General features: G+C 32.8%; 1 protein-coding gene across 3 annotated transcripts in view; it reads left to right on the forward strand.

Moving 5' to 3' along the window:
* CCSER1 (coiled-coil serine rich protein 1) overlaps nt 1-27,827 on the forward strand; it is a 1,333,501-nt gene that overhangs the window by 725,083 nt on the left and 580,591 nt on the right. Inside the window, exon 10 of one of the 3 annotated variants that reach the window (XM_036852949.1) lies at nt 11,637-12,745. The exons of 1 other annotated variant lie outside the window; for it this stretch is intronic. In XM_036852949.1, the coding sequence (XP_036708844.1) occupies nt 11,637-11,696 (60 nt within the window). In that variant the 3' untranslated portion in view covers nt 11,697-12,745. Of the gene's footprint in view, nt 1-11,636; nt 12,893-27,827 lie in introns of those variants that run through there. One more of the 3 variants, XM_036852948.1, reaches the window with a different exon arrangement.

Raw genomic sequence — 27,827 nt, forward strand, 5'->3', positions numbered from 1 at the left:
GACAGAATAACTGTAGAAAACAAACAGAAGTTTAATAGCATGTATACTTCCTGTATAAGTGGGACATACCCAGGAAAACAGTAATTCCCTGAAATGGCCCAGACCACCACCTTAAATACCACCTCCAGCTGAAGGCTAAGAAGATGGGGGTAGGGAGGGCAGCAATGGGAGGTTACCAGGAAAAGCACAGTAAACAAGGGTATGGTTGTTGTGCAGATTTAAGTTGATGCCTTCTTCATTAATAGAATTTTCTAGAGATTTGGTCATTCTCTTCCTGGTACCGAGGGAGAGACACCCTTACAAATGGAGGTTTGTCTTAAAAAATGTGAATTCTTCTTACAAAGGGTAACTTCTCAATTTTTTAGAGCTTCTCCTGCTGTTTCTTAAAAATAACTAGCTCAAGATAATCCATTTGCCAAAGAGGCATGTTTTGTGCTAGTATATTTTGCTCCTCTTCATCTACTAATAGTGATGATCATATTTGCTTAAAATTATGTTGATTCTGTGATAGCATTGATAGGAGAGAAGAAAAGTAGATATTTGTTGAAAAGAAAATTTCTCCCAACCCACTTCTACTTCCATCTCATAGATTGCCGTTTCTATAGGGAATCTAACTTCAAAATTTCAAATATTTGCCTTAGAAAACTTCAGAAGTTGTTTTAGTATTTTCCAGTGTGCTAAGTGGCATTGCGTAATAGGGGGTCCCTTCTGAAGGAAGAAAACACAGTGTATACGCTAAGGGCATCTCTCAGTATCTGTTTATGATGTACTATGCAGTTGTAGCTAATCATAATTTGTGTTAATTTAAGCTCTAAGACTTTGTTCAAGTACTTGTTCAATGTAAATCTTTGGAGATTTATATTATTTCTAGGGAAAGCAATGGTCTTGTTTAATGTGGTCTACAATCAGGAAAATCTGTAAAAGGACATTTATTCTTTAAATATATATATATACACATCTTTGCAATATAAATACAAATATTTATATAGATAAATATATATATATATATACACCAAAACACATAGTCTCTCAATACACACAGAGAAACACCTGCATGACATAGGTATAAAAAAGAATCTACTTTTATTTACTTATTATAGAAGGTAGGATTAGATGCAAAGTTTTTTAAACTTTTGTATGTATATAATAAGAATTAACAAATTATATACTAATACGTTTTAAATGGCTATTTGAATTTTAATATGATTAAATTGGATTCATACAAATATTGGCTGAGTATATTTGTGATCCAATTATATTACACTTTGTATAAATTAATATTTAAATGTTTTTAAAGGTAATAGTCACAATGACTCCCTAAGAACATTACTTTTTCAATATGCAGAAATCATAAAACCATATATTCTAAATTGAAATGATAATGATGACAATTTTTTGCCTTAGCATAAGGATGTGACAGTACTTTATTTTTTTCATTATACCAACTGATGGCTTTTCTATTTTGTCATGGTTGAGGCTTTGTTTAATCAGGCTATCAGATTTAATTAATTAAATTACTTCATTTTTTCCCCCTTTAGTTTTCTTATGATATCTGCTGTTCTCTGACAATCTCCTACTTGTAACTTGATTTCAGCAGCACAAAATAGGATAATATCTGTCAAGATCATTAGCACTCATAATGGTCTTTCTCTATCAAAAAGTTTCTCAGCTACTTAACTCATACTTTGGAACTTGAGAATACTTGTATAGAGGAAGAAAAATAATTTTCCCTCTACCCTTCTAGGTTCTTGGCTGAGACACCCTTATAATATAGAGTAACAAGACAAAAACAAAAACATGTTTAGTAACATGTGTACATCTGGTATAGATGGGAGATACACAGGAAAACTAAGTTAACACCCGAAATGTCCCAAGCTACCTTCTTAAATACCATCTCCAGCTAAAGACAAAAGAAAGTTGTTGGGCAGCAGGGAGGCCAGTTATAGAAGTTAAAAGAAAAAGTAGAATAAACAAGGGTATGGTTGTTTGGCATACTTAAGTTGGTGCCTTCTCCATTGATAAAAGTTTCTAGAGATTTAGTCATCCTCTCTTCTGGGTATAGAGCGGGAGATACCCTTAAAAGTAGAGGTCTCCCTTATAAATGTTAATGTCTCTTACAAAAGGGTAACTTTTGTTCAGTTTTCAGAGCTTCTCCTGTGTCTGCAATTACTTAGAAATAATCAGCTTAAGATGATCCTTATGCCAAAGAGACATATTTTAGGGTGTCAAATTCTGCTCCCTTTAAGTCCTGCCTTTAAAACTTCCCCAAGAAGTCCCACAGTTCAGAAGCTGAGTTGATATTTTGATCCATTATTTCACTGAACCAGTGTCTTAGTCCTGAGAATAGGTCAGTCCAGTTAAACTGTTGTGTCTCATTTCAAGAGTAGTCTTGCAAACGGGCTTCCAATGTTAGGTCTATACTGTGCTTGCAATCAGGTACTTCGTAAGAGGCATTTCTGTAGAAAAAGAAAGATAAGGATTAATGATTAGAACAAACTATAACTCAGTTTCTGAGTCCAGGCATCAGCCAGTCAAGATTTCTATATGTCAGGCTCAAAGCATCTTTTTCAGTTTGATTGTCTCTGATATTATTAGGTGTTTAGGTAAACTTTGAGTGTCCCACATATCAACAAACATGGAAGATTGTCTATACATGAGCTGTTGTGGTGATTTCTCTGAAGTTTATATCAAGTTGTTCACATTCGATTTGCAGAGCTTTAGGAAAGGGCTTTTCTTTTCACCCATTCCAGGTTAGAAGGGTGGGAGAAAATTGGAAATGAGTTTGAAGAGTTGTAGCAAGATATTTGAGGAAACTGGAAGTTTCCATTCCAGTTTACAGGTTAAAAAAAAAAAAAAAACTAAGATAATTAATAGGACTAGAATCTAATATCCACAAAGGTATGCTACTAAAACATTTCCCTCTATAATCACTCTCATTTTTACCAAAGACAATCACAATAAGACTAAAACGTTTGCAGAATAGGTCTAGTCTCATTAAACTTGGCCTGATTATTTACATAAGTGCAGCAAGAATAGTGATTATACAGGTTCTTTTTAAATCTGCTTTGCTAGAACTTTCATAAAGAATCACAGATTGAACCTTTAAAAGCCTCAAGGCTAGGAAGCCAAGCCAAAAAGTTGCCATCAGACTTTGCCTGCAAAACCTATATATATATCTCTTCTCAAGGTATAAAAATATCTTGAGGTTCCTGTACCTGCCAGAAAGTTGAACTTCCTTGTTCACTTGGGAAGGTTGCTGGAAACCCTGTAAGCAAGGTACCAGGCTATTTTTCTAAGGGACATTATTGGCTTCATAAAATCAAACTTAGTTTCTTAAAGTTATGTGGTCATCTGATTCTAGGCACATTCTCAAATATGACATTCCAGTCAAGCCTTGGCAATATAGCCAGTGTTTCCAGTTTTGTCCTCTTATAAGAACAGAGTCTTACTGAATTTATGCAAATAAGTATAAAAATACTTAGAGTTTCTGTATTCTGGAGGGATCAGCTAGGGAGAAAAAGTAATTGTTTCATCTTTATTCACAAAGTCATACTTTGCCAAATTGCTTTAATTCATACTTAGCTCAAGAGAAAAGAAAAAGGTTTCCTTAAGTCTAGAAAAACAAAACATTAAAGAACCAGCAATGTTTCAAACAAAAAGTCATAAAAATTATATTCATCCTCATCACTTCATTCATTCCCATGTTATTAAATCTCACTCTTCATTAATCCAGTTCTTGCATTATTTCTGGCAATTCTTACCTAGTTGAGTTTCATGATCTTAAAGTTATCAGGAATTTGTATTCTAGAGTGCTTGTTAGAGCCCTTTTCATGAATTTCCTTGAAGATTAAGCACTTTTGCAAAAGCATGAAAGTAAAATAATAACTGTCTGTAAATGACAAATACTTAAAATAGCTACTGTTAAAGATCCGACGAGAGTGCATAATGATGCAATTGACAAGGAAATTTGGTTATGTGTCTGACATACATTTTAAGATAATAAATAGAATTACTTTATACCAGTATAGATCAGATTTCTAGGAATTTCATACCTCATACATTTGCTTAGCCAAAAACACATCTTACTTTCCTTGCAGTTGTTTCCCTTACTGTTTCTAGTAGTTTTAATCACATTAATTAGAATTTTTAACGCTTATGAACTTTAATTTATAGTGAAAACTAAAAAGTAAGCAATTATAGACTGTATGTTACTACAGCATTCTTTACATTGGCAAATTAATAATACATTTTATAATTTTAGAAGCATGTGCTCTTTTTAATAGTAAAGTCTTTTGACGTGGCACAAGAAATGTTTACTAACAAGCCCAAATGTAATTAGTTCCTCTATAATAGGAAGCCAAAAGTAGATAAGCTTATGTTCAATAATTCATGTTTAATATTTTATCTTATTTGGAAATAATCTAGATATTTGATAAATTTCTATCACTTAACTCAGCAGAATTCTAAGGATTGAAGTTACAAAAAGGATTTGGGAAACTAAATAGATGTACCATAATACATAATTATTGCTGAAACATTCACCTAAAAACTCTTATCCTTTTTAAATCACTTGTTCTCAACAATTATGTTTAAACTACTCATGAAAACTTTGTGAGATATTTGGCAAAGTCAGCCATCATCCTAAACTATTTTTCTTGTTTACAAATTTTGTTAACAGAGGTAATATGAACTTTCTTCAACTAGTACACTGAAGCACTGAAGTAGAATGAGAGTTGGATGTCTGCATTATATTTAATGACACTGAAGACATGTCTATTTTAATTAAACCAACAAACTTCAACTAGCTTTATTTACTGGAGATCATCCAAGATTCTGTGATTTTTTTTAAATTGGATTAGTTTCTATATTTCTGAGAGTTTTAGGAATACTTAATTTATAAAGCACTTATTTTAAGTCAATTAAATAGAGCTCTTTTACAGATTAATTTTAGCAATAACATCTGGAGGTAGAAAAATACCACACATCTACAACATTCATATATAGACATCTGTAAACATACAGATACAAATATATATCTTATAGCTTTCATTTTAAAATTTTAGCTATGAGTCAGGTACAATATTAGTTGACTATAAACCTGACTAGTTTATAAGAGACTCACTAGTTTATAAGAAAACAGTTGGGTCCAAATTGTGTTTCTGGAAGTTTGTCGACTAAGATAGGTAAAGATTCTTTTTTCCTTTTTCCTGCTAGTATTTGTGAAAGAAGAGACTTGGAATTTTTCATTTGCCCATTTTCCAAATAACACCTTTTTTCTCTTTCGGATGAGAAACATCTCCCTAAAGTTTACCTTTCAAGGAGTGGTTCTTAGGTCCTAGAGAAGATGGGGTAGAAAATTTTTAAGATGGGGTAGAAAATTTACATTTCAAAAACACAGAGAAAGTATCCAAGTTTTCTTCAAAATGGAGTTTGGGGGTATATTTGCATATTATCGGAGGCCGGGAATAATTACTATTTAAACTTTCCTTATTTTTCTTAGGTGCAGGATAGTACTGTTTCCAATGTCCTGATCCTTTTGCAAGCATTTTGAGATGAATAGGGGACCTTTGGTGGCGTGGGTAAAAAGGATAGATGGACTTTGAATTGTTTCTAGATCTGCAACTCTGGTTTTGCAAAGATGTGAAAAACAAAGTTGTTTCTAATTCCTCAAAGAATTTGGTTGTAGCCTAAATTATATCAAGGGACTGACCTGCCCATTCAACTACATTATTTTCAGTTTGCTTTATATCAGGTAGAAGATTTCCAACTAAGATGGAAATCAAGATTTCTGTATTCTGGAACTTCAGGGTTTAATGCAGTATGACTTTGTAAAATCTATATAAAGCATTCAACAAAGGCTTTACATTGCTCTCCTTTTTTTTTTCCCGAGTGTACAATTCAACCTTAAACCAATTAACCTTAAGGGGGAGAAGCCTCTGCTATTGTTTCAGTCAGCACCTGAACTTCAGCCTCTAGCTGATCCACTTCCTGATTATTTGTAGGAGGGCCTGGGAGAAATTCTGGTCATCTGTTTCTTCTGTGAGGAAGTTTTCCCAAGAGGCCATCTGGTTTATCTGATAAGTCCAGTACAGTCATGGGTGGGAAGAGCACCGTTTAGCTACCAATCAGGGTTCCTGTGAATGTGACTGTGGATGTCCACTGATCCTTCTAACTGTTCTCTGAATTTGATAGTATCTTCTGAAAGTTGTGGTTAATGAGGCTTTGTAACTTCATCTTGTCAAAGGAGTCTGTAAGGCAAGCCATTTCAATTCTTAGTGTCCTCTTTTCAATCTGGTCTGTCCATAGGTACCAAAAAGACATTTGTTAGAATGAGAGCTCTCTAAAAATTTTTCAAGTGTAGAGGTTTTTCCAATTCAAAGGATTCATCATCTGGCCATTGACAAGTAGGATCTTATATATCTCAATAGCAACTCAAACCACCAATAAGGCTTTTTGTGGCTTAACCATAGATGCAAGAGGCATCCCAAAAGAGTGTGCAAAAGCTACAGCCATCACAAGACCCTGAAAATTCACTCCCAAAATTAGCCTAAGAAAGCAAAGACCTTCATTGTCACAAGTGGTAAGAATGGTGTAGTGAAAATGGTGTCTCCGGTTTTCCGTGAGAACGTGTGATGCATTCAGTTACAGACCTGCTAATCTGTGACACCAGGCAGGTGCTACTAGAATGGGACTTTTCCAGCATTAAAGAGACAATGAAGTTTGAGATGTCAAAGGCCCCTATGGACTGGGACCCCTATGACAAACTCCCCTGGCAGCTGTTGGCGGGGTGGGGGGGGACAATGAAAATGCTGCTATTGGGCTGTCCACTAGATGCATGCTGACACGTGCATCTTCTGACTGGTGGATCCCAGGGAGAATATTCTCACTGGCTACAAGGCCAAGCTTTTAAGGCATAGAATAAAAAAGAAGGAAAACCTCTCTAGGCTATGGTTCTCCTCCTTATAACAAATGACAGAAAAGACAGAGATAAAAGCAAACAATTACTCTCTCTCTGGGAGGAAAGTGGATCAATATAAAACAAGAGTACTCATAAAAAAAATCTTTACCAAAGTTGCTATACCCAAGAAACTAATTCACGCAGGTATTTTCTCCCTTTAATCTAAATTTGGAAAGGAAGGGACAAGAAATGCTTACCTTCCTCTCTGAACCAGGCACTATAGAGACACAGATCCAGGAGATCTGCCTTTGGTAAGAATTATTACCCTTAGCCGGCTTCTGTCAGTTTTCCAGAATCCCATCTGCAGACTCCAGAGCAAGTATGGTGCCTCAGCAAGCCCCATCATGGGTCTCCAAACTGTAGGGGTAGAAAAATAATTTTCCGGCTCTCTGTCTAGGTTCTTGACTGAGTCTCCACTGTAATGAAACACATTAACAGGAGAAAAACAAAAATTTAATACCATGTATATCTCCTGTATACATTAACTCCCTGAAATGGCCAAGCCAACACTTTAAATACCATCTCCAGCTAGAGACAAAAGAAAGGTGTTGGGCAGTGGGGAAGCCAGTTATGGGAGGTTACCAGGAAAAACACAGTAAACAAGGGTAAGGTTGTTAGATTTAAGTCCGTGCCTTCTCCACTGACAAGAGTTTCTAGAGATTTAGTCATCCTCCGCTGCCTGGTACAGAGAGGGAGACACTCTTACAAATGCAGGTTACCCTTATAAACGTAAAATATCTCTTACAAAGGGTAACTTTAGTCACTTTTGAGAGCTTCTTCTGTGTCTGCAGTTTCTTAAAAATAATTAACTCAGTGTAATTTTTATGCCAAAGAGACATATTTTGGGGTGGCTAATTCTGTTTGCCTTCACTAGCTTATATCGTCTGCCAATAAAAGAAGTAGTAATCATTTTAGGGAAAAAACATTAAAATATTAGATTATTAGTGTTTCAAAATAAAGATGTAAAGTGTTTTAATAACTTATAAATTAACTGTAGAGAGGTAAAGGAAAAAAAAAACTTCCATAAATGTTTGGCTTCATACCAAATAGGCAAAGGAATTGGAATTTTTAGAATAATGTGTTACAGAAAGTTTCCTAAAAAAGAGTCACATGTAACATTAATGTCATGCTCTATAAAGTAAGAATATCAGAAAATTATACTCTTATGTGATGCCACATTTTTAAGATGGTGGTTAGAATTTTACATGTATATAGCTGAAATACTATAGAGAAAATTTATACCAGAAAGAGTGTAATTTGCAATTCAGAGTGCTTAAAGAGTCATAGTTGTTTACATATCAGAATTACTTCAGATTTGTCATTACTTTATGAGCTTTGTGCTTATAAGTGGACTTACAGATTTGGATTTACTCCTTTGAATTAGAGGAAAATTTGTCTAAGGGTTAGTCTAATAAAGAGTAATTTTCAAAAAGAAAAATACTCTAAACAGGTTCAGTATTTTCTTGAATTAGAAAAGTATAACCTAAAAATTGATGAATTGTTCATTTTTTTAGCCTAAGACTAGAATTTGAAATATAGTGTTTTTCAAATTTTAAGATTATAAGAAACACTTCATATTGCTCCAAAAATGCTACTTAAAAGTCTTCTTAATTTATGGGAAAGTTGCTACAAACTCTAATTTAGTCTGAAAGGATTAATTTTTCTTCTTTGAGGGAGCATCAGTAATGACTCACTATTGGACCTTTTGTCACTATAAGACAAAATTTACTTGGTGTGAGTGTATATATTACTTTCTACTCTTTTAAAAGTTTTTCCCTCCATTTTGATTTTTATTATGTTAAAATAAACAAACACTGAATCTATAGTATATCTATAAATATATTACATGTATATAAACATACATGTGTTTACATATTTTGGGCATTTAAAATGGATATTATTGTGCTGTAATATTAATAAATTTTTACTTCTTAGTTTAAATGACTGAATATCATTCAATCATGTGACCTTTTAAATATTTTTTACTTTTCTCAAGAATTTTCCTTTTTAAGAATGGCATTGTCATTTGCTATTACAATTTCGTATCGAGAGAAATTTTGAAAAATCTAACAAAATTGTACATGGTTTTATTCTCCATCTAGCAATACTATCTCTAGAAATTGACCCAGAACATACACATTCCTATATACCAAATAACATTTCTATAAGGTTTTCCTTTATGGGCATTATTTGTAATAGCTAAAGATGAAAACAACACAGAATTTCCACCAATAGGGGACTGTTTAGTATAATGGCTCATTCACAAAATGGGGGCTATAGAGCCCCCTCCCTCTGCAAAAAAGAGGAAACCTTAATGTTCTGGAATGGAATAATCTCTAGACTATATTAATAAGTGAAACAATGAAGGTGCAAAGCTGTTACAATATCAATATCCCCAGAGTGGTTAATCATAAAAAAGTACCCTATTTTTCAAATTACTGTTGTCTCTACAGACTAGTTAAGGGGAACCATTTATTCTCATTAGTTGAGCTTTAATATTTCCTGGTAATTTCCCCTCCGCTGCTTCGTGTTATACTAGCTAAAAAGGACAGAGAAATATTGGGGCTTTTCGTCCTCACTACATGATAAGTATTAGAATATTATAAAGTTTCGTAGTAAGAGAAATGTTAGGATCGTATACTTTATGACATTTGTGTCTCTGAACATATTCAATCTATTATATTATTCCCTTCATTTTTACTAACACTTTTTAAAATATTAAAAGGTGGATCTGTATTAGAGCTTTATTAAAAACATGAATGTCAGGAGTCATAAAATACGCAGGAACACAGATTCTAGATTTCTAAAATTTATTTCCTCTGTCTTTTTACATTCATTCAACTAGTATTTGGGAAACAGGTAACCAAACACTGAGTATGTATTAAATGTTTGTTAGCCTTAATGATTCTGAAGGCTTTTTTTTTTTTAAAAGAACGTTTGGTTGGCAAATACGTATGCTCTTCTGTGTACAACATACAAGTATAGCCCTGAGTTTCCTTTCATCGATACAGTCATTTTTTAAATAAAAGTAAAGAAAGGTATTCCAGGCACTGAGATTGTAGCAGTGAACAAGAAATAGACAAGTTTTCTTTCTTCATGAACCTCATATTCTAGTGGATGAGGACAGAAAATCAATTAGAAATGAAGAAATTGGTAAGAGAATTACACACAGTGATGAGGGCCATGATGTAAATAAGCAGAAAGATGAGATTAAGAGATGATGTCAGGTGAAGTAGGAATACTTGTGTCTAGAAAGGACTCATCATGGAAGACCTGAGGATATTGCTTTTGAGCTGTAACCTGAGTGATGGGTCAGCTGTTCGCAAAACTGGAACAAGCCTCTTAACAGGAAAAATCAGATTATGAAGAACAGTCACCTTTCAGAACTGCTTGCTGCTTTAGGACTGACTCACATTCGTTTTGGTCCTGGCTTCCTACTTAAAGTCTCTACACATTCTCATCTATATATCTAATCTATATATGCACCACAGATAAATCTAAAAGAAATAAACACAAACACACAGCTTACACTGTGTTGTATTTCTACTTTAAAACTCTCTCTTAATGGCTCACTAAGGCTTAAAGGATAAAATCCACATTCCTCAAACCAGAGTCATAGCTGCTAAAATTACATCCTTCCCTACTTACGCAATTTTAGCTCTAAGTGTTCCCAAACATAAACCTTTTATTCCACTTAAGCTGCTTCAACACAAATTGCTATTTCTTATCTCCGTTGTTGTTTAGTGTTTTGGTTTGTTTGTTTTGTTTTTAACTGTTTTATTTAGAATGTGCCTCCCCTATAATGTATCTCTCTTTTTAGGCGCAGCTCCACTCCCATTTGATTTGGCCACTCAAACTGGGAGTGATCTCTCTTTCTATAGAATAATTTCAGCAGTTACTGGTCCTATATAACCTATCCTGTCGTTGTCAGCACTAGATATTGTTATCAGTTCTATACGTTGACATATATAGCTCCGATGTATTGACATAGAACTTACTGTCTTGTAGTATGGCTCGTATTTTCTATATTCATTTCTATCTCTCCAACTGAATTCTACATGCCTTGGAGGCAGCTGCCATATTCTATACTTCTTGGATCCTATATTTCTTTTTATACACATTACCTGGACAAGCAGTTCCTTTTTTTTAAAGGTGAAGTATTTTGAAATGTTTTAATTTCCTGTCACATAAAACTGCAATAAAGTATAGAGATTTCAAAATAATAATAATTGCAATAGATTGAAAATTCTTTTGGAGCTTTGTGTTCAGGATGATTTACCAAAAGGAGAGCCAGATGGACTTACCTTTAATCATTTAGTTTTTTGGAAATGAAGAATACATAAAAAGTTGAGGAAAACTCATTTTTTTACTCCACTTACAAAACCAGAGAAATAAAATTTTGCTAATTGGTCTTCACTCCTTCACCTTGCTTTTGGTAGTAAGTATTTAATTGGAAGTTGGGAGCCTGGAAACATTACTAATATAAATATTTTTATTAAGTTTTAATAGCAGTTTTTACTTAGAAAGTCATAAGTAGAATAGACTTATGTTGGTGTGTTGGTCTGTGTTTTTTTAATTTGTGTTTAAACATTTTACATCTTCATATTAAGTAAAATTTCATTTCATTTTATTAATTTGATGTCATTCATTTGTTTATTTTTGTTTTCTTCTTTTCAAGGCCCTGTGGAATCCTACATGCACTGAAGTTTTATTTAAACCAGTACATATTTCAACCTAGGTTAAATCATTATTTGATAAGAAATGTATCACAAATCTGACATGCTAAATATGAAATCAGTTTTCCATTATTTCATGTGTTAGCTATTTCTCAGAGTATGTAATACAGAAATGTTTCCATTCCAGATATTTCACACTTTTTGCATTTGTCCACAATTGCATAAAATATTAATGGATGTAGATTAAGCTAACATATTCCTACCTTATTGTATTTTTAAAACAAAAATAGACTTATTTTTAAATTGTCTCTATATGCAGCTATTCTGAAGTGTAATATTCCACTTGGCAGTACATATTTTTTGTTCAACCTTCTCATCCATGTCATTTGTCTCTCTGGTTATAATCTGTTTAATTTCACCATATATTCTATGCACATTAAGTAAGTTTCGAAACAGTGCTTCTAGTTTCCCCCATCCTAGTGTGACGGTTCTTACCGAAGAACTAAGTTACCTCTGTTTTTCCCTTGCATTGAGATCAAAAGATGAAAGCAGTATGTCTTCAAACGAAATAAATCATGAAGAGTCTTATTCTAACTGTAGAAAGTAAAAAACTTACTTCTATCTCTAAATAAGTGAAGAAAGTTTTTTGGCTATTGACCTCATATTGAGGGAAGTTTGTTGAATGTGTCATAAAAAAAAAAAAAACCTGTCTCCTGGGCTTGGCATCACTGCCTGATTTCTGTGTGTCCTTGTTTATTACCTTTCTCTAATAGCTCACTTTAATTATCAAATGACTGGGTAGCAACAAGGCACTCTTGAGTGTTGTAGTTTATTGCAAGGATAAGTGACAACCCAAAGGATGTCTCAGTGTTGTGGTGCAGGACAACAGAAGAGCCGTAGAGCTAAGGAGAGGAAAGCAGGTTTTACTGAATTCCCTATATTTTTTAAACAGGAAATGAAATAATCATGGTTAATGATGGTAACATTTAGAAATATGCTATAAAATTTCTTAAATTATTTGAATTATTATGTAACATATAATATGCATGATCAAATGGGCTTAAGCCATGGTATTAAAATAAAACTGTAAATATATTTATTTACTTGAAAACATTGTATGTGTCCTTGTTGACTTTGCTGCTTAAAACATCCTTTTATGATTCAAGATACGAAAAACGTTTTTGTTTCCCTAACAGTTTTCTAGAGTTATTCTTTTATTCTGTTCTTATCTCTTTCTATTTATTGTCTTATTTTAACATTTGAAACCCTTAAATGTAGATAATGTAAGAAATTCTATTACCTTCAATAAAGCACTCCTCTGATAAAGATTTTTATCAGCTTGAATGGTCAATATCATTTTGAAGAAGAAGAAAGAATTCAATTAAAGATATTTTGACTAGGATGCAAGGGAAAAAAGAAATGTATTAACAAGTAGATTAAGTCAATAAAGAAAGGTACTTCTTTCCTCAGAAGCAATGTAGCAAAAATTGTCAATACAGACAAAAAAGCCACCTAACCTGAAAAGCTACCATTTTATGATTGCTCTTTAACACCAGTAAGACATTTCAGGCTGCTTCCTCAGAAACCCTTTTTTTTTTTTATTCTTTCATGTAATTTTTCTTTTTTAATGAGATTGTGCTGAATATACATCAATGAACATGTTTCTAGGTTAATAATTTTACTTCATGGTGAAATATATTCAGACTCTCCAGAAATGTTTATTATGTAGTTTGTCCGTTTAACTATTAAAATGTTTTACATTTCTTCGATTACATTAAACGTGAATTAAAAATAGGAATTAATGGCATGGTTAGTTTTTAGAAAAATGTGCAAGAACCATTATAATTACTGCACTGTATTCCAAGGTGTAACAAAACTGAGGTTGATGATTGTTTCTCAGAGAAGTAGCAAGAAGCATAAAAGTATATCTGACAGCTGCAAATAGTGCAACATCAGTATTTATTGATGAAAGGAGCATTATGCTATACTATTATGCCTCCATATCTGTCTGAAGTACCCTGACAATAATTAACTAAAAATAAGAGATGAACAAGCTTAATTATATTTATTTTCCAAATAAGTAAAGTGGAATTTGAAGAGGTTGAGTGACTTTCTCAAGTTCATGTAACTTTTCTAACAGACATTAGAGTTCTAGATTGTGCTGTAGGTGTTTCAGATCAAAAGTCAGGATTTTGTTTTGTTTTCCTGATTTCAGAATACTGGTGGACTGCGTGATTGCAAAATTCAATACAGATTATACATGGATTACATATGCAAATATATACACACTTGTATATTATACATGCATTATATATTATTAAAGGTTGAGTTTATCTTAAATCTGCATTATAGTCTAGGCTTAATGGTGATGATATAGATTTACTATGTGAATACCTGTCTAAGATGTATAATACATGAGCTAAGGAATTCATTTTATAATATTAAGAATTATTTTTTCAAATATAAAGAAGTGCTTAGAAGGAAAACCAGGGACTGTTTTGCTAGATGTTCTAACAGTTATTAACACATATTTTATTTATATCTTGAATCATTTTGAAAATTTAATTTTTCATTCCCTGAAATGTATGCATGTTAAATGTTCTTATTTATAATATTTTTAAATATAAGTCACTTATCATTCTTGGTTAGATTTATGACATATAGCTATGTTTTAAATGATTTTTTAATGAAGACTCTAAAGTAAGTATATGTTACTATGCACATGTGATTTTTATTATGGCACACATAAAAACTTCCTTGCTAAAGTTTACAAAATTGCTATTTTTCATAATTACCTAAATTTGATATTGTTTTAAATATTTGTTTATTTAGAAAACAAAATGTACTTTTCCATATTTAACTTGCTGCTAGAGGCAGGAAAGTCCAAATTTAACAACAGGATGCTTTTCATGATTTTGTGTTTTGTGCCTATATGTTCACACAGGACTCTCTAAACACAGTTCTATCATATCTTAATTTCTTACATCTAATCACTCTTTCTAAAAGAAATCTTTGTCTTGGTGCTTTTTGGGGCAACAGTAATCGCCATTATGATATGCTGGCACGTTTAAAGAAAAAACTAATACTAACATATATTTTCAAACACATCAGTTTCATTTGATGTATGTAGTGGACACAAGTCCACATGTCAATGATAGATTGACATACATATCCTCCATTGAAAAGAACTGTTACTCTTGATATTAATAAGCATTAAGAACTGTTAGAATTTCCCATGCCTTCCAAGTGATGTCTGTTGGATATCTAAATTTGCATAATACATTTATACCATTAATTACAGTGGAGTAGAGTAGGATAGGCTGTAAAATGGAGAAAAAATAAGAGATGTTAGCACTTTTCTTACTTTATTTTTTTTTTACTACAAACCAAACATCTTGAGTATATTTATTGGGTGTTCTTTTAACTCTATTTTGTGAAAACTTTTCTCTGCTTTTCTTTTCTCCTCTTTGAATGCTGTATATTGATATACATATAGGAGGTTGATGAACAGGAGGATCAAATGATAATAAAATATTTTCTGGTAAATGTTCCTAATACCTGAAAACTATTTGTTGCATCCTTAATTTATAAACATCATGGTCAGATTGTATACACATACACATATATGAAATAAGGAAACCCTTATTTTAAATTATCTTCTTATCAATTTCCTTTTTTAAAGAGGAGGAAATTTGATGCAGTAGCATGAGTATTCCTAGGAAAGAAAGGGAAAGAGCAATGACAAATGTAAATGCAAAGTGGATTCTGATGGAGAAAAACAACAAAGCAAGGGTAAAATGATCGTTGCATACTTCCCCTTAAGATTTAGTTTAGATTTTTTTTTTAAGCTTCCAATTTAAAATATATATATAAGACTTAAAAAATGAAAGAAGAGTTCCCTCAGCCCTATAAAGTAGAATAGCCAGTAGCTTAAACTTTGATAAATAGTCTGGAAGCCTTATGTATTAATACATTTTGAATATAATGACCAGGGAGAGTGAATAAATGTCATGCCTTTTTACTCAGACTCTTCATGGAAGATTTCTTCTTCATAAAGTTGGCAAGATTTTTGACCTGGAAAGAGATTTATATGTACCTTTTTTTCCACTAAGAATACCAGAGTAAACTTGAAAGAACAAGTAACTTTATTTGGCAATAAATATGCTACACGGATTTTAATTTTCTCTGAATCATGGTTTATATATGTTTTAAGAAGTTACTGTGTTAATGTAGATTCAGGGTTTAATTTATATTACTAGTACAATTTTTATACAACTTTATAATTTTTTGGAGATCTTTATCATCATACTGCCATTTTGGTTGTAGCCACATGAATTTGAAGAATAGGATCTTGAAAATTAATGACTAATCTCTGAAAATCTAACTTTTCTGTTTTAGTAATGCAAATACAACATAAGTAAAAAATTATATATGCATAAACCCATACTCTATATTGTTTTTCTAATGCTTTTTATCATAGTGTAACCTTTAGAAGCTCCAAAAAACTTTTTTTTAATTAGTTTGATTTTTAAAAGTGAAAAGCATCTTGTAGTAGAATGTGATGTATACATTGGAAATTTATTGCTAGTTTTTAATGAAAAAGAATATGCAATATCTGGTGAGCGAGCACAAAGGATCAGATGATCAAATAAGACTCACACAAATCATAGATCTTAGCCAATATCAAGCTTATACTAATCATTTCAAAGGTACTGGCCGTCATGCTCCAGTGAAAGAGGGAAGAGGTCTGCCAGGTTGGGGACAGCTCTCCCAGTTCTTTTATCCCACTTTGGAATCCACTTTCTGATTCACACTAAGAGATCAGATTTCCAAGTGAGATTTTGTGGGGTTACCTCACACAGTGGGAGAAATGTTTCATTCATGAAGTATCTTCATTTTATATCCCAACAATATGACATTCTTCAGGGAGCCATGTTCATAAAGATTCTAAGTTTATTTACTCAAATCAATCCTTAACCAGGGGCATACTGTTATAATTTCCATTGATAAGGACCCTCCTTCCAGCAGCTATTACTATTTTATTTTCCTGGAGATCTAGTTTTTATGTTGGCAAGGTTAGAAGAGGTTACCTCCCTTCTTTTACTTCCCCTGGAGAAAAACCAGTTGCTTTAACTCCCCCTCCTCACCTGCTCCATTTCCACAGTTGATTCTGAAAGTGATATTGTATTGGAGTGGAATGATAAACCCAGTATCCTGGATTTTTCATTTCTCTTTAATTGAAAGGAAAAGACCGTATAGAAAGTTTATCTGACCAAAATTGCACTTGTTTCGGGTTTCTGTTCTTTGTTTTCAATGTTTCAAAACAGTTTGAGGCAAGAGTCAGGAGATTGCTTTTCCTGAAGATTATCTTTGTTTCCCTTTATTTTTCACTTAAGGCAAGCTTTCGTGAATTACAGTTTTTGAAAGTCAAGATATTTGTGATTCAATTGGGGGAAAAAATTAAAATTCCTTAAAATAAAGTTTTTGTTAATTGATGTATGCTGTAATATACCACATAAGAGATGGTCAGTTTATTTAAATTTATATGTCATATTTAAAGTTATAAATACTTGTTTTATTCTTTGTTTCCATTTGCTATTTATACAAAATTACTCCTGTTGGAACGATAATCCATTCAACTAATTGGAATAGAGTAAATTCTTTGTTTTCTTCTTTCAGTTGTGCTATATACCTCAGTATGTATTTTATTGAATATAAAATGTCTAGTTTTAAGATATTTGGGATGTGGGTTTTTTATGTAAAATCTCTGTTCTTTTGTATTTTCATCCATTTGGTATATATAAAAAGTACACTAGAAAAATTCTCATAAGAGAAAACACATATAAGAAAAAAATCCAATATCTGCAGCCTGATTTATCCGTTCTGCTGTTCCACAAACAGACTGTGTTGTTTCTACCAAGTCTTAGTGCCTTTACTCACATCAATCCCCTAACCTATAGAGCTGTTTCTTTTCTCTTAACTTGTTCCCATGAAGAGGAAACCGAGTTCCGTATTCCCAGGATTCTCCAGGCATAATTAAATTCTACTCTAAATCATTCTGCCCTTTAATTATGGCTACCATTTTTTTTATTTTACTATGTGTCAAGTGCTGTCTTAAAGGCTTTACATGTTTTAAGTATTAATTCTTCACAAAAGCCTATGAGGGAGCTACTGTTACATGACACCATTTTGCAAGCAAGAAAGCTGAAATATAGAGAAGTTAAGAAATTTGCACCAAATTACATTACTAGAAAGTTAGTAGGCTGTGTTTAAGCATAGGCCCTCTGGATCTAGAGCCTGCACTTTATTATTTTTTTTTATTTTTTAATTGAAGTATAGCTGATTTACAATGTTATCTTAGTTTGAAGTGTACACCATACTGATTCAATGCTTTACAGGATAAACTCCATTTAAAATTACTGCCAAATATTGGCTGTATTCCCTGTCCAATATATCCTTGTAGCTTACAAGCTATACGTAGTAGTTTGTAGCTTTTAATCCCTTACCCTTATCTTGCCCCTTCCCCTTCCCTCTCCCCACTGGTAACCACTAGTTTGTTCTCTGTATCTGTAAGTCTGTTTCTTTTTTGTTATATTCACTGGTTTTTTTTTTTTAGATTCCACGTATAAGTGATATCATACGGTATTTGTCTTTCTCTGTCTGACTTATTTCACTAACATACACCCTCCAGGTCCATCCATGTTGTTGCAAATGATAAAATTTCATTTTTATAGCTGAGTAATATTCCATTGTATATATATATATATATATATATATATATGTATCACATATTCTTTATTGATTCATCTGTTGATGGACACTTAGGTTGCTTCCATGTCTTGGCTATTGTAAATAACGCTTCTGTGAACTTTGGGATGTATGCATCTTTTTGAATAGTGTTTTCGTTTTCTTTGGATATATACCCAGGAGTGGAATTGCTGTAAAATATGGTAGTTCTATTTTTAGTTTCTTGAGGAACCTCTATACATCCATGTTGGCTGCACTAATTTACATTCCCACCCACAGTGTACTAGGGTTCCCTTTTCTCCATATCTCACCAACATTTGTTATTTGTGGGTTTTTTTGAAGATGCCATTCTAGCTGGTATGAGGTGATAGCTCATTGTGGTTTTCATTTGCATTTCTCTGATGATTAGTGATGTTGAGCATTTTTCATTTTCATTACCTATTGGTCATCTGTATGTCTTCTCTGTAAAAATGTCTATTCAGGTCTTCTGCCTATTTTTATTGTTTTTTTTTTTTTTGGTATTAAGTTGTATGAGTTGCTTATGTATTTTTCATATTAATCCCTTATTGGTCATCATTTGCAAGTATTTTCTCCCATTCAGTAGGTTGTCTTTCTATTTTGTCCATGGTTTCCTTTGCTGTGCAAAACATTTTTAAGTTTAATTAGGCCTATTTGTTTATTTTTGCTTTTGTTTACTTTAGGAGACAGATCCAAGAAAATATTGCTGTGATTTATATCAAAGAGTGTTCTGCCTATGTTTTCTTTTAGGAGTTTTACGATTTCTGGTTCATAGTTAGGACTTTAATCCACTTTCAGTTTTTTTTGTATACGGTATGAGAAAATGTTCTACTTTTGTTCTTTTACATGCAGCTGCCCAGTTTTCCCAGCATCACTTATTAGCAAGACTGTCTTTTCTCCATTGTGTACTTTTGCCTCCTTTGCTGTAGACTAATTGACTGTAGGTGTGTGGGTTTATTTCTGGGCTCTGTATTCTGTTCCATGGATCTATGTGTCTGTTTCTGTGCCAGTACCATACTGTTTTGATTTCTGTAGCTCTGTAGTATAGTATGAAGTCCACGAGCATGATGCCTCCAGGTTTGTTCTTTTTTGTCAAGATTGCTTTTGTAGTTTGGGGTTATTTGTAGTTTCATATAAATTTTAGTATTATTTGTTCTAGTCCTGTGAAAAATGTCATGAATATTTTGATAGAGATTGCACTAAATCTGTATCTTGCTTTGGGTAGTATGGCTGTTTTAATAATCATAATCCTTCTAATCCATGAACATGGGATATATTTTCCATTTCTTTACATCATCTTCAGTTTCCTTCATCAGTGCTTTAAGATTTACAAAGTATAGGTCCTTCACCTCCTTAGTTAAGTTTATTCCTAGGTATTTTGTTCTTTTTGATTCAATTTTAAGCAGGATTGTTCTCTTGCTTTTTCTTTCTGATAGTTCATTATTAGTGTATAGAAAAGCAACAGATTTCTGTATGTTAATTTTATATCCTGCAACTTTACTGAATTCATTTGTTCTAATAGTTTTTCAGTGGAGACATTAGGGTTTTAGAAAACCCTAATGACATCATACAGTATGAGGCCATCTACAGTTAGTGACAATTTTACTTCTTACCTTACAATTTGGTTGCCTCTTATTTTATTTTATTTTTCCCTTGGCTGATTGCTGTGGCTGGGACTTTCATTCAATACTATGTAAGTGAAAGTGGCGGGAGTAGGCATTTTTGTTTTGCTCCTGATTTTAAAGGAAAAGATTTGCTTTTCACCATTAAGTATGATGTTAGCTGTGGGTTTGTCATATATGGCTTTTTTTATGTTGAGATATGTTCTCTCTGTACCAACTTTGATAAGAGTTTTTATCATGAATAAATGTTTAATGTTATCAATTTTTTATGCATCTGTTGCAATGATCTTGTGATTTTTATTCTTCCTTTGTTAATGTAGTGTATCACATTGATTGATTTTTGGATATTGAACTATCCTTGCATCCCTGGGGTAAATCCCACTTGATCATGGTGCATGATCCTTTTTATATATTGTTGAATTCAGTTTGCTAACACTTTTTTGAGGATTTTTGCATCTGTATTCATTAGAGATATTGGCCTATAATTTTCTTTTTTTTTTTTTTTAATGTTTGTCTGGTTTTGGTATCAGTTTGTTGTCTGGGTAATGGTCTCATGGAATGAATTTGGGAGTATTCCCTTATCTTCAGTTTTTTGGAATAATTTGAGAAGGATAGGTATTAGCTCTATCTTTATATGCTTGGTATAATTACCCTGTGAAGCCATTCAGTCCTGGACTTTTATTTGTTGGGAGTTTTGTGATTACTAATTTAATTTCACTACTGATGATTTATCTGTTCAGGTTAGCTACTTCTTCCTGATTCAGTCTTGGAAGATTGTATGTTTCTAGAAATTTATCCATTTCTTCTAGGTTCCATAAACAAAGATCAGTACTTTAAAATCTGATAAACTTGCTGTTTACTGGTCTTTGTTTATTATTTTTTTTCAGAGCAATTATAATTATGAATAATCATACTAGTATTATAAACATAAGCAAATGAAAGGTACTGTAGTCCCCAGTGGAGAGAATAATGGCTAATATTTATTAGGTGCTACTGTGTGCCAAGCAATATTCTAAATGCTTTATGTGTTGTCTCATGTAATCTTAAACAAAAACAAGATAGATTCTATTATTCTCATTTTACAGAGGAGGACATTATGGCACAGCAAGGTGATGTAAAATTCCCAAAGTGATATCATACTGGGTTATGAATCCAAGTGGTCTTGATTCCAGAATTCACCCCCTAATCACTTCACTATATGGTGCCCCCAATAGAATGCAATAAACTGAATCCATGGTTATGCTGCAGAAACAATTCCAAATTTTAGTGACTTCAGTATCTTTTATTTGTTTCTTTATTGCTCATGTCTATTGCTGGCCAACAGACAGCTCTCCGCCCTCACTGTAAGACTCAGGTTGATGGAACAATCTTCATCTGTTATGTTGCAGCCTATGAGAGAAAGAGTGTCATAAATTGCACAATGGGTCTTAAACTTCCACTCAGAAAAGTCGTATGACACTTCTCACGTTTCATTGGTCAAAATAAATTAAGTTGTATAGTCACAGCTAATAAAATCCAAAGGACAGGGAGGACAAATCAGTCATATGCCCAGAAGTGGGAAAAGCATGAAAAACTGGCACACAGCACCAATGACTACTATTACATCTTTCTTCTTTTCTCTGAAATAAGCTGGTTTTAATTAAAATGTGAAAATTACTATTTGGTAAGTATGCTGACATAAACATCATTTGATTCCATCATAGTTTTCAGAAAAACCTAATTCAAAAATTTCTAATTCTGTAAGTGAATATCCCTCTGTAAAATGTTGTGTGTATATAATGCTGTCTCAATTTTTGACATATGACATACATATATTACTTGTACCATATTCTTCAGATATATTTCAGTCATTTCACTAGATTTTTAAATATTTCTATTTTTAATAAAACATTTCTGTTTATAATCAATCTGCTGAGTTGCCTAGCATTTGTTGATGTTACCACAGTAATATTCTAGCTTGTTTTAACTATTTTAAAATAAATGATCATACCCATATCTATAATAGAGAGTTTTTTTCTGGGCTACTTGATTCTAAGTATCATTAGTGTACTAGTCAGAATAATTCATAGTGACAGTGCTATTCCACCAACATTTTTTAGTCATTTACCTCCTTAAACCTTATCATTAAGCACATTTTTCCTCTGGAAGTATCTCTAGAGATTATAAGTGACAAGTATAATATTTTAAATGTGTGAACAAAAATGAGTTTCTTGTTCCCAAACAATATGCTATACTTGATTCAGAAAGATAATTTGCATCAACTGAAACAAATAGGTTTCCTTTAATTTTTTTCCCCTCTCATTTAATGTTAAAGCCTTACCAAATTATCTCCTAAGTCATGTATTATATTTTCAACTTTTATGATGCAAAAGACAATCACCTTCAATTCCCACAATACACAATATACATTCTTCTTTAATGAGAAAATTATCTATTGAAACTTTAATTTGTAAACAAATCAAGCTACATTGCTCTGCATGCCTTCTTTTTACTGTTTGAATATAAAGTGAAATCCTTGGTATTATTTCCTTCCAGTCTATAATTAATTTGTTGATTCCAATATACTAATTGAATCAAGCTATTTGTGTTGTAAGTAAAATAGTTAGGTCAACATTCATTATATTAGTATGGTAGTTTGCATTACCAAAGCTATCATTTACTTTAGCTTTAGTCTAAATATAATAATGATATATATTTGTATATATATGAAATTAGGATTCTCACTATTTTAGACTTATCTTTTCCAAATTCATATTAGAATATAGAAAATAATTATGTAAGTTGAAAGAGCATTAATCAAAATGTTAAGAATATATATTTTGTATTCTCAATATTTTATTCACATTTATACTTGTTTATATCATACAAGATGAAAAGAAAATTTGTAAATACTAGAAGTATTATTGTTCTATGTATTCCTGTCACAGTTTTGAATTGTATCAATAGAATTTTTAAATATACAAATTATGGAAAGATATTAATCCCTTATGGAAAGATACTAATCCCTAATGTTGGTCAGTAATTAATTTTCTAAGTTTTAAAATATAGATTGACATTCTTAAGCAATTTTTATGCATTAGAAATATCAAAAAAAGCAGAAATAGAAAAAAGAAAACCACCAAATCATTGAGTGTTTAGTAAGAGGTTATTGTGCATGTAAGAGCAATTTGCAAACTGGATGCCTTCAAAATCGAAGACTAATATGAAGCTTAGGGGCATGATGTAACATGGTGACTTAAAAGTGAAAGTGAGGACGTTGTTTACTGTTTATAATGATTGGTTATTACAATGGGTGCTTCTAGAAGGCAGGGGATTGGTTAAGTTGATTATCTCATACCACTTTTAGGAAGATGACTTGTTTCTTTTATGATTGTCGGAGTCATTTACAGGAAATAACCCAAGTCAAGTTTTGATTACATTCATGAAATAAGCTAGATTTAGTTTGCTTATGTGACTTGAGTGGTTTTGTCTGCTCAGGGAATTCTCAAGTCCGGTCTCCATTTTGTATCTGATTTAATAATTCCCAACTTTTGGCCATTCTTTTAGTAGGCTGAGAGTGTGACCAGGTAATATGGCATGACTCTTGGTTACCATTATTGATGCCAGAAAATCATTTATTTGTTGTTTCCACCAGTTGAGTCATCAGGAATGAAGGTCACTAGTTGCTGTTAGCAACCATTGCATTATCATCATAGACTTGGGTGGTAAGATCACTGAGCTCTTCAAGTTTTCTAATCCTGATGGATATCATTTGATATGGGAGTGGCTGCTGAAAGACACTTAAAATCTTTGAGAGAACACAATGCACTAGAGAGGTTAATATGTTGAATATAAGGAAAATTACAGACAAGGATTAAAAAATTCCCCAGAGTAGAGAGTCCCAGAAGCCAGGGTATAATCAAGTAAATAACCTAAACGGGTTATAATCAGATTCAAGTTTTACCATTTGAAGTCAATCTACTTTTATTTATTTTTTTTATAAATATATTTTTATTTTATTTTATTTATTTGTGGCTGCATTGGGTCTTCGTTACTGCATGCGGACTTTCTCTAGTTGCTGCGAGGGGGGGCTACTCTCCATTGCGGTGCGCAGGCTTCTCATTGCGATGGCTTCTCATTGTGGAGCATGGGCTCTAGGCACGCGGGCTTCAGTAGTTGTGGCCTGCGGGCTCAGTAGTTGTGGCGCACGGGCTTAGTTGCTCCGTGGCCTGTGGGATCTTCCTGGACCAGGGATCGAACCCGTGTCCCTTGTATTGGCAGGTGGATTCTTAACCACTGTGCCACCAGAGAAGTCCTACTTTTATTTATTTACTAAGGTGCTTGCTGTATTAGCAATCACATATCCCCATGATTATTTAGGACAGGATGAACATGAGGAATTTTTTTAATTGAAGCTTAATTTACATACAACATTATATTAGTTTCGGGTGTAAAAACATAATGATTTGACATTTGTATACATTGTGAAGAGATCACCACAATACATCTAGTTACCATCTATCACCATACAAAGTTATGAATTTTTTTTCTTGTGATGAGAACTTTTAAGACTTACTTTCTTAACAGCTTTCAAATTTGCAATACAAGATCATTGATTGTAGTCAACATGATGTACCTTATGTCCCAATGACTTATTTATTTTATAACTAAAATTTGTATCCCTTGATCCCTTTCACCCATTTCTCCCACCCCCAACCACCATCCCCTCTCGCAACCATCAATCTATTGCCTGTATCTATGAATTTTGTTCCTTTGTTGTCTTTTTCAGATTCCACATATAAGTGAAATCATATGGTATTTGTCTTTAACTTATTTCACTTAGCATAATACTCTCAAGGTCCATCCATGTCGTCACAAATGGCAAGATTTAATTCTTTTTTATGGCTGAGTAGTATTCTGTTGTATCTATATAACACATCTTTCTTACTTATCCATCAGTGAATACTTAGGTTGTTTCCATATCTTGGCTATTCTAAACAATGCTGCAGTGAACATAGGGGTCCATATATCCTTTCAAATTAATGTTTTTGTTTTCTTTGAATCAATACCCAGAAGTGGAATTGCTGGATCATGTAGTAGTTCTATTTTTAATTTTGGGGAGAACCTCCATACTGTTTTCCATAGTGGCTGTACCAATTTACCTTCCCACCAACAGTGCATTAGGTTTCCCTTTAATCCACATCCTCACCAACACTTGTTATATTTTGTCCTTTTCATAACCATTCTGTCAGGTGTGAGATGATATCACATTTTGTTTTGATTTGCGTTACTCTGGTGATTAATGATGTTGAGCATCTTTTCATGTGTCTGTTGGCAATCTGTGTGGCATGTTTGGAAAAATGTCTGTTTGGATTCTCTGCCCATTTTGTAATCAGATTTGTTTGTTATTGAGTTGTATGAGTTCTTTTTATGTTTTGGATATTAACCACTTATCAGGTACATGATTTTCAAATATCTTCTTTCATCAGGTAGGTTGCCTTTTTATTCTGTTGATGGTTTTTTGCTGTGCAGAAGCTTTTCAGTTTGATGTAGTCCCATTTATTCATTTTTGCTTTTGTTTCCATTGTCTTTGGAGTCAGATTTTGTTTGAAATATCACCAGGAGTAGTGTCAAGAAGCTTACTGTCTATGTTTTCTCCTAGAAGTTTTATGATTTCTGGTTTTACATTCAAGTCTTTAATCCATTTTTAATTACGTTTGTGCACACTTTAAGATAGTGGTCCAGTTTTATTATTTTGCGTGTGGCTGGCCAGTTTTCCCTACACTATTTATTTATTTATTTATTTTTAAAGATTTAATTTTATTTATTTTTGGCTGCATTGGGTCTTCGTTGCACACAAGCTTCTCTTTGTGGTGGCTTCTCTTGTTGCAGAGCACGGGCTCTAGGTGCATGGGCTTCAGTAGTTGTGGCACACGGGTTTAGATGCTCCACGGCAAGTGGGATCTTCCCAGATCAGGGATCGAACCCGTGTCCCCTGTATTGGCGTGCAGATTCTTAACCACTGCACCACCAGGGAAGTCCCAACCCCTACGTCATTTATTGACAAGACTGTTCTTTCCTCATTGTATACTCTTGTGTCTTTTGTTATAAATTAATTTACCATCCATGCTTAGGTATACTTCTCGGCTCTCTGTTCTATGTCATTGATCTGTGTCTGTTTTTATGCCAGTACCACACTGTTTTGATTATTATAGCTTTGTAATATGGTCTGAAATTAGGAAGAATGATCCCTCCAACTTCATTATTCATTATCAGATTGCTTTGGCTATTTGGGAATTTTGTGGTTCCATAGAAATTTTAGGTTTGTTTGTACTACTTCTATGAAAAATGCCATTGGAATTTTGATAAGGATTCCTTTGAGTAATATTGACATTTTTCAGTGTTCTTCCAATCAATGAGCATGGAATATCTTTCCATTTATGTGTATCCTTTTCAATTTCTTTCATTAATATCATACAGTTTTCAAAGTGTAGATTTTTCACATCATTGGTTACATTTATTCCTAAGTATTTTATTCTTTTTGATGCAATTGTAAATGGGATTGTCTTCATAATTTTTATTTCTGATAGTTTTTCGTTGGTACAGAAAAATGCAAAGATTTTTGTACATTGATTTTTTTCCCTGCAACTTTACAAAATTTGTTAGGTCTAACAGTGTTTTGGTGGAGTCTTTAGGGTTTTCTTTATATGAAAACATGTCTACAAACAGTGACAGTTTCACTTCTTCCTTTCCAATTCTGATGCCTATTTCTGTTTCCTTCCTAATGGGTCTGGCTATGATTTCCAATACTATGTTGAATAAAAGTGGTGGGAGTGGAATCCTTCTCTTTTTCCTGAATTTAAGAGATAAACATTTTTGTAGTAACCTATAAGGGAAAAGATCCTGAAAAAATAGATATATATGTATGTGTAACCGAATCACTTTGCTGTACACCTGAAACTAACACAACATTGTTAATCAACTATACACCAATAAAAAAACATAAGGGGTAAACTGAGGTTTTTTGCCATTGAGTATGATGTTACCTGTGAGCTTGTCCTATATGGCCTTTATTATGTTGAGGTGTGTCCCCTCTATAACCACTTTATTGAGAGTTTTTATCAAAAATGTTTGTTGAATTTTGTCAAATGCTTTTTCTGCATCTATTGAGATAATTCCATGATTTTTATTCTTCATTTTGTTAATGGGGTGTATCACATTGATTGATTTGAGGATGTTGAACCATCCTTGCATCTCTAGAATAAATCCCACTTGATTGTGGTGTATGATCCTTTTAATGTATTGTCAAATTTGATTTGCTAATTTTGTTGAGGATTTTCACATCTATGTTATATTAGCTATCTATTGTCCTGTAATTTTCTTTTTGTGTTATGCCCTTGTCTAGTTTTGGTATCAAGGTAATGCTGGCCTCATAAAATGAGTGTGGAAGTGTTTCTTCCTCTTCAAATGTTTGAAATCATTTGAGAATTTGAGAAGTGTAATTATTAACTCTTCTTTAAATGTTTCCTAGAATTCACCAGTGAAGCCATGTGGTCCTGGGGTTGTGTTTTTGGGGAGTTTTTTGATTACTGACTCAATCTTCTTACTGGTAATCAGTCAATTCACATTTTCTGTTCTTCATGATTTAGTCTTGGGAGATTATAAGTTTCTAGGAATTTATCCATTTCTTCTAGGTTGTCCAATTTGTTGGCACATAATTTTATGTAATAGTTTCTTATGATCCTTTGTATTTCTTGGTTATCAGTGGTAATTTCTTCTCTTTAATTTCTGATTTAATTTATTTTAATGCTCTTAGTGATTCTAGCT

This window comes from Balaenoptera musculus, chromosome 5, assembly GCF_009873245.2.
Source record: "Balaenoptera musculus isolate JJ_BM4_2016_0621 chromosome 5, mBalMus1.pri.v3, whole genome shotgun sequence".
NCBI classification, from domain to species: Eukaryota; Metazoa; Chordata; class Mammalia; order Artiodactyla; family Balaenopteridae; genus Balaenoptera; species Balaenoptera musculus.